Source organism: Galeopterus variegatus, unplaced genomic scaffold, assembly GCF_000696425.1.
Source record: "Galeopterus variegatus unplaced genomic scaffold, G_variegatus-3.0.2 Scaffold486, whole genome shotgun sequence".
NCBI lineage: Eukaryota > Metazoa > Chordata > Mammalia > Dermoptera > Cynocephalidae > Galeopterus > Galeopterus variegatus.
In genome coordinates this window covers 603,133-616,930 of record NW_007726597.1, presented here as the reverse complement: position 1 = coordinate 616,930, position 13,798 = coordinate 603,133, and the positions used below count along the sequence as shown (strand labels likewise).

At 52.2% G+C, this 13,798-nt stretch overlaps 2 protein-coding genes across 3 annotated transcripts in view; one reads left to right on the top strand and one right to left on the bottom strand.

Annotated features, from left to right (window-relative positions):
• Nucleotides 1-5,744, bottom strand: part of NUCB1 (nucleobindin 1) — a 28,037-nt gene extending 22,293 nt beyond the window's left edge. The window contains exons 1-3 of one of the 2 annotated variants that reach the window (XM_008569311.1): nucleotides 5,423-5,744; nucleotides 4,854-5,005; nucleotides 1,054-1,161 (exon numbers count right to left, since the gene is read on the bottom strand). In XM_008569311.1, coding sequence (XP_008567533.1) covers nucleotides 1,054-1,161; nucleotides 4,854-4,994 — 249 coding nt within the window. In that variant the 5' untranslated portion in view covers nucleotides 4,995-5,005; nucleotides 5,423-5,744. Of the gene's footprint in view, nucleotides 1-1,053; nucleotides 1,162-4,853; nucleotides 5,023-5,422 lie in introns of both variants that reach the window. The other variant, XM_008569310.1, reaches the window with a different exon arrangement.
• Nucleotides 5,745-5,924: 180 nt separating this feature from the next.
• Nucleotides 5,925-13,309, top strand: TULP2 (tubby like protein 2). The gene is given in 11 exon segments (XM_008569333.1): nucleotides 5,925-6,040; nucleotides 7,027-7,083; nucleotides 7,455-7,628; nucleotides 8,229-8,544; nucleotides 8,546-8,780; nucleotides 10,272-10,570; nucleotides 11,498-11,610; nucleotides 12,189-12,303; nucleotides 12,389-12,484; nucleotides 12,720-12,888; nucleotides 13,148-13,309. Coding segments are annotated over 11 exon segments (1,824 nt in total). The 3' UTR covers nucleotides 13,282-13,309.
• Nucleotides 13,310-13,798: the final 489 nt, after the last annotated feature.

Sequence of the window (13,798 nt, the reverse complement as noted above, 5' to 3'; positions counted from 1 at the left end):
ACAGGAGAGAGCTCCAGGAATGCTGGTGGGCTTCTGGGAGGACTAGAGCCACCTCCTACCGGTCCCTGCCCTGGGGCCTGTCCTGGGCTCAGGTATTTGGAGAACTCAGGGCTGGCATGTCCGGTGGCTCCTCTAGGAGGGACATTTCTTTCTTTTTTTTAAATTTTTTTTAAAAAGATGACCGGTAAGGGGATCTTAACCCTTGACTTGGTGTTGTCAGCACCACGCTCAGCCAGTGAGCGAACCGGCCATCCCTATATGGGATCCGAACCCGCGGCCTTGGTGTTATCAGCACCGCACTCTCCCGAGTGAGCCACGGGCCGGCCCTGGGAGGGACATTTCAATGTGCACCTGAATGAGTGTTGGGGCAGGGACCTGGGTCAGGCAGCCCTGTCTCCTCACATTTCTGAGGGGATGCTGCGTGGGAGGCAGGAGAGGGGTGGGGGTCCTGGGGCTCTGGAATCAGCCAAGCCTGGATGAAACCCAGGCCCATGGGAAGGACAAACACTGCTACCAAGGCTTCGGTGTCTTCCTCTGTGAAATGGAGACAGTTGTGGCTCCTCTGGAAGCCTAACATGAGAGTTGGTGGTGATGTGATACTAGCATCTCCCATATTTTGAAATCTTCCTCTGTAGAAGGCACTGCACTAAGCACTCCATTGAATCAACCCTCATGGGACACTTACCGAGGACTGCTACTGTGCACATCAAAACCCTTTGTTTTCCCTTGGATGATCCCTACCTGAACCCCATGAGGCAGTTTCCATTATTAACCCCATCTTACCGATTGTGAAACAGGCACAGCAAGGCGAGATCCCATAGCTGGTAAGTGGTACAGGTACAGCCAAGACTGGAAGCCTGCCCTCCCAACTCCATATTTAACCACATGTTCTGTGTTCCCCAAATCCCTTCCCAGCTGTGTGACCCAGAGTCGCAATCTCTAGAACATGGGCAGAGCTGGAGTCATGGGGCTCCTTCGGGAAACCCAGTCCTTTTCAGAACTTCCCTGAGAGCTCACATCCCTTCCCATCACCCCCACCACCCCTAACTGCACCTTGATGTCCTCGGCGTTGGCAGCCTGCAGCTTCTCACGGAAGTGCCCGTCTGTCTCCAGCACATTGATGACCTCCTGGAGGTACCGGTGGTAGTACAGACCTGTGTCCTGAGGCGACAAGGATGGACATAGTAGCCCCAGCTCCCACCCTGTCTCCGGTTCCTCCCCTGGGAAGCTGCTGAGTGACCCAGGGACCCTCCGTGTGGAGCAGGTGGCCTATCTCATAGGACAAAGGCTTCAGGCAAGCAGACTCCAGTTCAAAGTCCATCTGCTGTATAACCCCAAGCAAATTGCCTGACCCCGTGGGCTACAGTTTTCTCCTCTTCCTAGGTCTATAGCACAGATGAAATGAATATCATATGGGTGAACACCCCAGCCCAACACTGCCCCTCAGAGTTGGTGCTTAGAAGGGACATAACTTTGTTAGGAAGCAGTGAAATATAACTTCATTCATCCATTCATCAATCCATCCATTCGCTCATTCGATAAGCATTTACAAGCCCCTATCATGTGCCGCGCAGTGTCCTAGGGAAGACAGCACGTGAACAAGACAGACAAAAATCCCTGGCCTCCTGGTCTTATCCCTGCCATGCATAGTTGGGTGGCATTTTATGCTCCCTGGGCCTTGCTCTTTCTATTTGTAAAATAGGCAAGGTATTTTCTACCTCCCAGAGCTGTAGTGAAAAGTAGGTGAGATAAACTGCCTGGCACAATGAAGAGGGTAGAGAAGATATTCAGTCTACTACAGCTATTATTACATAGATCGATGAGCATACGGTAGGTGTGCCTTATCATTACTATTACATATCTTGGATCATCCAGCTATGCCATTGTGGGTGTATTACTTTCGTGTGGCTGCTGGAACAAAGTATCACAAGCTTAGTGGCTTAAATCAACACAAATTTATTCTCTTAGAATTCTGGAGGTCAGAAGTCCAAAATGGGCTAGCAGGACTGCGCTCCTTCTGGGTGCTCTAGGGGAGAATCTGTTCCTTACCTTTTCCAATCTCCAGAGGTTGACCGTGGTCACTGGCTCATGGCCCTGCATCACTCTGACCTCTGCTTCTGTAGTCACCTTTCCTTGTCCCCGTGGGCTACAGTTTTCTCCTCTTCCTAGGTCTATAGCACAGATGAAATGAATATCATATGGGTGAACACCCCAGCCCAACACTGCCCCTCAGAGTTGGTGCTTAGAAGGGACATAACTTTGTTAGGAAGCAGTGAAATATAACTTCATTCATCCATTCATCAATCCATCCATTCGCTCATTCGATAAGCATTTACAAGCCCCTATCATGTGCCGCGCAGTGTCCTAGGGAAGACAGCACGTGAACAAGACAGACAAAAATCCCTGGCCTCCTGGTCTTATCCCTGCCATGCATAGCTGGGTGGCATTTTATGCTCCCTGGGCCTTGCTCTTTCTATTTGTAAAATAGGCAAGGTATTTTCTACCTCCCAGAGCTGTAGTGAAAAGTAGGTGAGATAAACTGCCTGGCACAATGAAGAGGGTAGAGAAGATATTCAGTCTACTACAGCTATTATTACATAGATCGATGAGCATACGGTAGGTGTGCCTTATCATTACTATTACATATTTTGGATCATCCAGCTATGCCATTGTGGGTGTATTACTTTCGTGTGGCTGCTGTAACAAAGTATCACAAGCTTAGTGGCTTAAATCAACACAAATTTATTCTCTTAGAATTCTGGAGGTCAGAAGTCCAAAATGGGCCAGCAGGACTGCGCTCCTTCTGGGTGCTCTAGGGGAGAATCTGTTTCTTACCTTTTCCAATCTCCAGAGGTTGACCGCGGTCACTGGCTCATGGCCCTGCATCACTCTGACCTCTGCTTCTGTAGTCACCTTTCCTTGTCTGACTAACCCTCCCGCTTCCCTTTCAATAAGGATCCTTGTGATTATCAGCACCACACTCTCCCTTTTTTCTTTTCTAAAAAGATGACTGGTAAGGGGATCTTAACCCTTGACTTGGTGTTGTCAGCACCACGCTCTCCCAAGTGAGCCAGGGGCCGGCCCAGGTCCTTGTGATTATGCTGGGTCTACCAGGATAATCGCCCCACCTCTGATTCTTAACTTAATCAAAGCTGCAAAGCCACCTAAGGCAACATATTCACAGGTTCTGGGGGATTAGGGCAGTGGACATTTTTGGGGCCATTATTCAGCCAAACACAGTGGACTGGAATCCCAAATCTGCCACTTACTAAGCTCTGTGACTTTGGTAGGCCTGCCAGGATACCCAGTAAATTTAAAATTCAGAAAATCAAAGAATAACTTTTAGTGTAAGTATATTGTGTGGGGCACACTTGTATTAACAATTATTCATTCTTTATCTGACATTCAAATTTAACTGGATGTCTTGTATTTTTATTTGCTAAATCAGGCTATCTTAGATCTTGGGCAAGTTACTTAACCAGTCTGTGCCACGGTTTCCTCAACCATAAAGTAAGGTTAATGAGTACCCACCTCATAGAGCTTTCGTGAGAATTAGATGGAATTAATATCCTTAAATACTTAACAAAGTGCCTGCGATTTGGTGGGGATTGTTAATGTTATTATGATTGTTGTTGTTTTCACTGATGTTTATAATTTTCTGTTCTTTCTATTAGCCTTAGAATAAAGAATACATTCTCTACCATGGCCCACAAGATCCCAGATGATCTCTCACCCCTCTGCCCCTCACCTGTCTGCTCCAGCCACACTGGCCTCCTTGAAATCCCTCAATTCACCCTGCTCTCTTCTACCACACAGCCTTTGCCCAGGCTGTTCCCTCTGCCTGGAATGCTCTTCCCCTCTACTTCCTCTCTTCCCTGCTCTTGACCTAACATCTCCCTCCACTTCAGAACTCAACTCATGCATCCCTTCCTCCCTGACCATCACCCCTGGTGTCCATTCTCATAGAGCCTTGCTCTTTGTCTCCCAGGGAACCAGCTGGTCCATGAGGGCATGGGGCTTGCCCATGGCTATGTCCCAGTGACTAGCACTGTGCCCAGCTCTTAGAAGATACTCAAGAAATGTGTGGAATGAATGAAGGGAAAGGGGACTCAAAGGTGCCCTTCTGTGTCTGTAAAGATTACACAGAACAGACGCCTAACTCACTGGGTGGGAGCCTGCCATACAGGAGCATACAATGACCTTTCCCAGGAGGTAAGGACCTGCCCATTCCTAGGGGAAGCCACAGGAAGATTCAGGCCACAAAACAGGGCATTGGTCTTCAGGATCCTTAAAGTTCCAAATCCCCTAAAAACTAAGGTTTCATAGGATTCAATAAACACGCGTTGGAATTAATAAATGAGGTAATGGGCCACAATAATCAACCACATTGTATATCGACAAAATAAAATTAAAAAAAAAAAAAAGGAATTAATAAATGAGCAGTCCGTGTGTCCTTTCCTAATTTAAACTACAATTCCCATGAGCCCCATGAAGTAAGAACACCCCAGCTACTTAATGTCAACTGCTCATGGTGCTACTGGGAAATGTAGTTCTTTTTTTTTTTTTTTTTCCCTTCTGGGATGGGGAGGATCTTAAAAGAACAGAGAGGTTTAGGCAGGGAGTAATACAAATTTTTCTCTTAAAAGATGACCCGATTTTCCACACCTCAGAGTCAGGGACCTCCAGCTTTTAACCAAGTCAAACCCCCGATACTGCAAAGAATGGCAGGCAAATGACAAGGCACAACGGTGAGGCCAGGGAGTCACTGGAGCATCCACTCAGGGGCCACGGGAGTTCGCGGGAATTTAGTAGCCCTGCAAACACCTGGATGGAGACAGAGCAGGGCCACTCACCGGGCTGTCGGTCGCGGGGCTCTGCTCCTTGTTGGGCGCCGCCCGCTCCAGAGGCACGGCCAGCACAGCGCGCAGCAGCAGCAGCAGCAGCAGCGGCCGAGGCAGGAAAAGGAGGGCTCCGCGGGGCCCACAGGGAGGCATGGCGGCGTGGTCTGTGAGCGGCGGAGAGCTGGATAATGGATAATGTCTGTCCCAAGCCCGCTACGCTCTTGGACCCAGGAGTCTGTGCCCTCAGCACCGCCCCCCACGCTTTCAAGAATCAGGACTCAAAGCGTTTCGTTACCCGGGACCCAAGATTCCAGGCCTCCAAGCCTTCCCTTCCTCCGACACAGAAGTCCGGGTCCTCGGACCCAGGAGTCCCGGCTCCCAACACCCGCATCCCTCAGACTCAGGAATCCAGAATCTCGGCCTTCTCCTCCCGCAGACTCAAGAGTCCACGCCCCCAGCCTCCTATTTCCCAAGAACCTATAAGTACTGGCACCTGCCCATCCTCTTCCGGGACCCAGTTTTCCAGTCCTCTGGCCCCCATCCTCCCCAGGACCCGAGAGTCGGGAATACTAAACCCTCACCTCTCTTTCACCGAGAAGGGCTTTTTCTCCAGCAAGGACCTGGGTACGTTGTCGGTAATTTCCCCCAGGCCACGCCCACTTTCCAGCAGAGTCCACGCCCCCAAACTCTGATTGGTCCACGCTGGCTCCGGCCCTTTCGTCTGCATCTAGCGGCCCCGCCCCTTGCCGAAGTCTCTCGCCTTTTCTCGAAAGTCTCGCCTCCTTTCTCGAAAGCCCAGCCTCTTGATGCCGCATTTCCTGCCATTTAGGCAAAAAGAGAGCGGAGCCTTTCAAAGAGGACTACAACTACCTGCGGGCACGGGGACAATAAGGCAACTTCTGCGGGCGTCTTGGTCCCTTTGCCTCATGGGAGTTGTAGTTTTCCCATTTATTTTTGCCCCAAGAAGTGCCTGCAAGTTACAGCTCGGTAGCAATTAATTGCACAGCCTACCTTGTAAGAGATGTGCAGAGCGAGACTGCGAGGCGGCCTCTCTCGAGTCTCTTTAAGGAACACCCGCGCGCCATGCTAACTCAGAATCCCGGGAGCAGGGCTGCCCGGCTTCAGCGGTGGCCGGGGATCGCTGCTTTGTTGGAAGTGGAGCGTGAGGGCCCAGGAGGGAAGGGACTAGGGCAGGCTCAGTAGGAATTCCCCCATTCCCTCTGAGCCCTCTTTCTTCTCTTGCTTACTTCCCAGAAACCCAGAGATTAGGTCCCCAGCTCCCAAAGAGAGGATTAGGTATGTTTAGAGATTGTCCAGAGAGGTGAAGCACTGAGGCACGAACACGAGCAGTCTCGCCAGGCGCCAGGCACCAGGCACGAGGGGAGGAGCGAGAGTCTCTAGGATCCCAGGCAGGCTGGCAGTGGGGGGTCTGCGTACACTGGGGGTCAGGTGTTTGGGGCCCATAGTCCTGAGTTCCAATGCCTGGGTGCAGGGGAGTGTTAAGTATTTGGAAGAAGGAGAGCTGGGTTTCCCCCGATAGCAAGAAAAGCTGGAAACAGGCTACTGGGTCCTTGCCAGGAATGGGTGCTGGGATTCAGGTTGCCTGGGTCCAGGAGAAAATGTAAGGCTTAGGATCAGGTGTTGGAGGGCAGAGTCCACTGAGATGTTGGCTCTGGGTCGTGACTCCTCATTCTTGCTTCTCCAGAATGTCTCAGGAGAATGAGACACGGAAGAAAGAGCAAGTGGGGAAAGGATGGGCAGGGGTGGGGATAGAGGTGGAAAGGGGTAGTTAAGGCGCGATTGTGCGCCCACGCACTCAGCTCTGGGATCGTAACCAAGTTTGCAGATTCAGCACCATCAGCCTTGTGGGAAGGGGCTGGAGACCTGAACTCCTGGGTCCTAAAGGGAGGGAGTGGGTCTGAAAGAAGAGGGGCTAAAGGCCCAGACTCCTGAGTCCTGAGACAAGAGGGATCTGGGATCTCTGACTTCTGGATTCTAGACTGGCCAATTTGTTAAGAAAGAGCTTCTTCAAAACTGGTAGAGCAGGCTGAGGTTCTGCACCTTCTGTGACCTCACATATGCTCAGAACCTAAGTTGGGCAGTGGGCAAGAGGGGAAGGAGAGGCCCTTGGGCGATCAGCATGTCCTGCTTGCTGTCACCATTAGCCTACATCTCTCTCTCTCAGGACCCTAGGGGATGAGCTCGCTGCCCTGAGGCTGCAGGAGCTGGAACAGCAGGGACAGTGTGCAGGAATCTTGCCACTCCTACTCTTCCATCTTTCACACCTTCCCAGAAACCCCATGCCCAGGACCTGCTCTGGGACTTTTGGCCCATGTTGGCTCTCTCTGGGCCTCAAGTTCTCCAACTGGGAAATGAGAAAATAGGAATTCAGGTCCTAAAAAAGCAAACCCTGGTAATGAGACTCCAAAATGTCTAAGAAACAAGGGTTCTAGAGGGTAAGACTCCTCGGTCCTAGGAAAGGAGGGAACTGAGTGCCAGGACCGCTGGATCTGAGGGAGGAGGGGTTGGGGACTGAGGTCCTGGACACCTGGGACCCAGTGGAGGAGAAGGTTTACAGACTCTTCCACCATTGCACGCCTCCCTTTACCCCAGGCCGCACCTCGCCCCCGTCTTCCCGTCTGCTTGCTGCCCCCCACCCTCCCGTTCCCGCAGAGGCAGCTATTTCAGAAGAAGCAACAACGACGTTTCCAATCCTGATGTTTCCCTGCGGACCCGGCGACCGCGGCACCGGGAGGAGCGCCTCCCGCGCGACAGAGGCGAGGAAAGGCTCCTAAGGCTTGGGGGCGTCTTTGGTCTGGAAGGAGGGGCCTGTGGGAGCCCGGGGGCGGGGCCTAGTGGGAGTCAGAGGGGCGGGGCCTAGTGGGGGCCTAGGGCTGGGCATTGGTAGAAGATGGGGGCGGGCCCCGGCAGAGCCTCTGGGCGGAGCCCAGTAGAGCTTGAGAGCAGGACCTGGGGGACCGCAGGAGCGGGACCTGCGAGGGTTCTGGACCCGGCTAGAGAGAGCGCGGGGGCGGGACGTGCTGTAACTGGAAGGTGGGGCCTGAGGGAACTCGGCGATTGGGGTTGGCGGAGGGCGAGAGTGGAGCCTGGGAGAGCCGGGGACCGCCCGGGGATCGCGGAGGCAGGTAGGAGGGAGTCTCGGGGCCGGGCCAGGCAGAGCGTGGGACTGGAATCGGGTAACTCAGAGAAGTCCTGCAGAGACTATGAGAACGTGGCACGGGACTGTTTACACACGGAACCCGCAACAATTTAGCCGCGGAGCTGTGCTTGTTTGAGCCTTAGGATGGAGTCTGAGTTCTGGGTGAGTCTCGGGGTCCGGGTGTCCAAAGAATCGGGGCGATGTCTGGAAGCCGAGTGAGGAAGCAGATGTTCACAGAGGATTGTGATTTGTAGATCGTTTGATGGGCCTTGCAGCACTTCTCCCAGGCCTTGGGACCCTTCCCTTCAGGAGAACGTGCCAGAGGCACGTCTGCGTTCTGTCGCCCGCAGTGCCCCGGGCACTGTGAACTGCAGTGGAAATGGCAGCGGCGCACGCAGCTCCCTGGCGTCGTCTACAGAAGCAGGTAACCTCGAGTCCTTGAGCCACCTACCCCAGAACTCCACTCCCACTAGAACCCAAGAGTCTGGGACCTCAATCCTTGCTCTGCAAAGGACTCAGGAGTTCAGGACCCCACTCCTCTTCTTCCTCACACCAAGGAGTTCACATCCTGAGCCTCCTCCAACACCCAGGAATCCGAGCCTTCAGCCTTTCCTTCCCCCGTCCTCAGGATTCCCGGTACCCCACCCTATTCTGGCTCCCAGACAGTTCTGATCCGGAGTTGGAGGAAGTCTCCGTGGAGGATGTTCCCGTCTCTCTCCCACCGTATAAAGAGCCTCCAGGAACTCGATGCAGATGTTGGACAGCCCGCCAACAACCTGGTAATTTCGGGAACATCAGGGGGAAATCTGGTCCACTTTTCCATGCCACAAATCCTCCCCTTTTTTGGGTAACAGCTTGAGATATAATTCACATACCACACAATACACCCATTTAAAGTTTACAATTTCACGGTTTTTAGTATATTTATAAGTTGTGCAATCATCACCACAATTTTATTTTATTTATTTATTTATTTTTTTTTTAAAAGATGACCGTTAAGGGGATCTTAACCCTTGGCTTGGTGTTGTCAGCACCACGCTCAGCCAGTGAGCGAACCGGCCATCCCTATATAGGATCTGAACCCGTGGCCTTGGTGTTATCAGCACCGCACTCTCCCGAGTGAGCCACGGGCTGGTCTTCAGGGGTCATCTCTGGACATTTCAACAACACAGTATGTGGTCTTTTGTGTCTGGCTTCTTTCACTCAGCGACCCCAGTGTTCTCAGCACCGCACTCTCCCGAGTGAGCCACAGGCCGGCCCATGAACCCACTTTCTGTCCCTGCTTTCTTCAGGGGTCATCTCTGGACATTTCAACAACACAGTATGTGGTCTTTTGTGTCTGGCTTCTTTCACTCAGCGAGTATTCCACCTCCCCCACCCCCCACCCCTGCTTTCTTTTCTTTGGACTGTGAAGTGTGAAGACTCAGAAGAGATTACTCAGCAAGGTTTTTTTTTGGCGGCTGGCAGGTAGGGGGATCTGAACCCTTGACCTTGGTGTTACAACACCACACTCTAACCAATCTAGCTAACTGAGAGGCCCACTTAGCAACTTTTAAGGTTCATCCATGTTGTAGCATTATTAGTACTTCATTCCTTTTAATTCCTTTATAATATCCCATTGTAGGGCTGGCCCGTGGCTCGCTCGGGAGAGTGCGGTGCTGATAACACCAAGGCCCCGGGTTCTGATCCCATATAGGGATGGCCGGTTCGCTCACTGGCTGAGTGTGGTGCTGACAACACCAAGCGAAGGGTTGAGATCCCCTTACCGGTCATCTTTAAAAAAAAAAAAAATGCAGCCCCTGCTTCAAAAGGAGCACAATTGGAAAAAAAAACAAAAAACAAAAAAACCCAAAACTACTGCCCTTGGAAAGGCAGCGATCTTCGGAGAGAGCGGAGTAGTGATAGGGAAGAGCCAGCTGACATTCACTTGGGTGCTGGTGAAAGTGCAGTAGATGGTTTCACTTGGGGTAGCTCGGGGTGTATTGTGTGTTATCTATAGCAAATAGCACTGGTTGTAGCGAACGGGCAGTGCTCCCAAAGGGATTCTCCACTCAGTAGAGTGGAGTGGGTGTGACTGCAGAAAGAAGCAAATACATTTGGTCAATTAACTGATGTTGAGAGCTTGGCTGGGCAGGCTGCTGAGATGTTTGACCAATGGGCAGAAAACATAGGAGGGAGAGGGTGTAAACCTGAGCTGGGATGGCTAATCAGTAGTTGGCAAGGCTAAGAGCCTGGCTGTTCTCCAACTTTGAATTTGGCACGTGGGCTAGGGCAAAGATTCCGAAGAGGAGAAAGAAAAGTTGGAGTCTGCAGCGACGAACTTCCTAACCGCGACCTACGAGGTGTCGGAAGGCGAGGGCGGCACTGGCAGCAGAGATGTGGGGAGCGCAGCCCTCTGGTCAATCCGCACCCCGGGCCCTGGGCTGGGCGAAAACATGGAGGGTATGTGCTGTGGCAGGCACCGTGGGGCTGCGCAGTACAGTGCTGCATCAACTGCGACAAGCGCGTCGTAGAAGAGTTCATGTTCCCTTATTACTACCTCTACCTGGAGGCGGCCGGTGGCCGGCAGGTGCGGTCCAGTCCCTTTGGCCCTTCAGTCCCCACAGCCTCTGGAGCAACCCCCGCCTCCCAGGGGCAAGTCCCGCCCCTTTCTGAGCAAGGTGAAGACTTTCACCAATCCAGGCCTTCCTCGTCATAGAGCTAGGACCTATCAACTCCAGTGTCAAGCCCTGCCTCTCCCAGAACTAGAATGTTCTCTTTGTAGAGACTAATGGCATAGGCCCTACAGATCCCATAACTAATCCCTGTACACTCTAGGTTTCGGCCTGCCTTTCCCAAAGTCAGGCCACGCTCTCTCAGGGTCTAAAGTCCCACCCATTACACTCCTCTCAAGGTGTGTCAGTCCCTTCTTCATTGTTCTAAGTCTGGTCCCTCAGAGTTCTTTGCTATCGGGACCCACTCCATCCTAGGATAAGTCCCAGCCCCAGGAAGCAACCCCTTCCTCTCGTGGATTTTCCATTCCAGAGCCAAGCCACGGGCTTCTGAGTCGGCCATTCCTCTCTCAGTGTGGTCTCTTCTCCTCAGGGTGCCCTCTCTTTCCCAGAAAGAGGCTTTTCCTCTTCTAAGAGCCAGACCCACTTTTCCTGGATGAAATGCCTACCAATGTCCTGCTGCGATGGTCTAAATGAGACTTTTCTCCATTCTCCAAAGCAGGCCCTACCTGTTACAGTCAAGCCTTGCCCCCGCCTGGGCTGAGTCCCAAACCTAGACCCATTGGCGGAAGGAGTGAGGGGGGCAATATTAAGATGTGAAGTTCCCCTTCAGGACCCAGCAGATGGCTTCCTTCAGTGAGAATCATCTCCCAGCAAGAGCTGGGACGCTTATTGTGCCATCACCCTCTCCTTTGTCATGGGACATGGGTTTTATTGTCTTTGGACTCGTAGCTCTAGCCAGATGCCAGAAACTCACTCTGATGGGCTGTTCCTCCCGTCCACAGCACTTCCTCCTGCCTGGGTGAAAGAGGAGGAGGAGCAAAGCTGCTAATGAGCTCATCTCCCTGGACTCCGCGGCAATGTCTCGGAATGGGGACAACTTTGTAGGCAAAGCCAGGTGGGCAGAGCCCTGATGTGTCCGGAGAAAGAGGTAGCAGGGAGCCTGAGGAAGAAAGAGACAAGTGAACTATATTTCCAACAGGACCAGAGTACAAGTTCACCTGCTCTAGGACCTGACGGGTTTTGTAGTTCTTCAGATTGTATACCAAGGGTGGTTGGGAATAGAAGAGCTGAAAGCTTTGGAGCACAGGCTGGCATTTAAGACATTTCACATTTTGAGAAGGAGGAGGCTGGGACTCTCAGTTCCTGTGAGAGAAGAAGCCTGAGATGTGTGAGTTCTTGCTTCCTAGAGGGAAGAGTGTTACTGAAGGGCCAAAGTAGGAGGCTAAAACACATGGCTCAAAAAAAGAAAGGAGGGCAGAAGGCTGGCTAATTAGTTCACTTGGTAGAGCACACTGCTGATAACACCAACGTCAAGGGTTTGGATCCTGGTACTGGGTGGAGCCAACAAAAATAAAAGGGGGGCAGGGTGGGAGCATGATTGGTGAAAAGAGTCGATGACATGACTTGGGAAAGTACTTGCACAGCCAAAGAGTAACAATTACTTTTATTCTATCCACACCCTTCCGGCAGCAGATCCAATGTTTTGGGCACCAAGTTCACCACCTTCGACAACGGGGTGAAACCCGGCCGGAAGAATTCCTTCCCAGAGACTGCCCGGATCAGAGAGGAGCTGGGAGTTGTGTGTTATGTGAGTGTCCCGGGGACGAGAGACAATGGGGCAGGACGGCAGGGAAGGAGAAAGAGCCAGGCCAGCTGGAATATAATACTCCCAGGAGACCAACGTCTTGGGATGGGAGCCTCGGAAAATGACTGTGATCCTCCCAGGAACTGACGGCCAGAACAAGAGAATTAGCGTCCAGCCACAAAACGTGAGTCTCCAGGGCCGAGAATCTCTGGGTCAGTGGAGGGCTGGGGGCCCGTCCTCCTAGACCCCAGGGAAGGAGGGGGCCACTGGGTTGCAGGTCACACGTGAAGCCTGGAGGACTTTGTCAGACTCCCGTGTCTCAGTGAGTAAAGACTTGAGACTCAAAAGTTCTGCTTCCGGAGGAAAAAAAGCTGGTGGGTGGTAAATTAACAAACCACGGCCCCTACTTCACCTTCTAGAAACAGGAGTCACTACTGAGTCGCCTCCAACGGGGAGCTAGCCAGGGGCTGGTCCTGCTGCAAAACAGAGCCCCGTCGTGGAGCGACCAGGACTTCTACGTGCTCAGTTTTCATGGTCGAGTCACTCTGGCCTCAGTCAAGAACTTCCAGATAGTGAATCCGGATGACCATGAGTTCCAGGGAACCGGCTTAACTGGGCAGGAACGGAGGAGAACTACTTCTCCCATCAGCACTTGAGCGTTTTTCTAGGCAGGGCAGACGCTATGCTATTGCAAAGCCTATTGGGAATTGTAGTTTACACGGCCGTCAGGGGGTTTCCAGGCTTAGTAAGGGCGCCGCACAGCGTCTTAGGAGTCGTAGTTCTCGCAGTTCGGAGGCAGGAAGATGGAAATGTCTGGCTAAGGCTTATTTCCTGACTTCCTCCTCAGCGGACTACCTGGTGCTCCAGTTTGGCCGCGTGGCCCCAGACGCTTTCACCATGGACTTCCGCTTTCCGCTTTGCCTGCTCCAAGCCTTCGCCGTCTGCTTGTCCAGTTTCCATGGGAAGCTGACGTGTAAGTGACTCAATAAAATACCGCACCCTCAACAGCTTTTGTGCCTGCTTATTTAGAGAAAGGGCCCCCGCATGGCTCTTTTTGCACCACCTTAATAATAACCAACACTTATTACACGCCACCTGGGTGTCTTGTCTGTGCTCTAAAGACTGGGCTGTGCAGCAGCACCTACTATCATGAGGTTTACAGGTGATCATGGGAGATGGTCCTTGTCAAAGAACAAAATTACAACAAATTTAGTTGAAGATCTCAATTGGCCTTATTGCGATTCTAGAATCAGGCAACACTTCATTCCATAACATAGAATAAGTGTTCCAATGAGCCAAGCAGAGGAGGTTGGTTTTATAGACAGAAAAAAGCTCTTAAAGAAAGAAGAAACAAGGGCCGGCCCGTGGTTCACTCGGGAGAGTGTGGTGCTGATAACACCAAGGCCACGGGTTCGGATCCCATATAGGGATGGCCGGTTAGCTCAATTGGGAGAGCGTGGTGCTGTCAACACCAAGTCAAGGGTTAAGATCCCCTTAC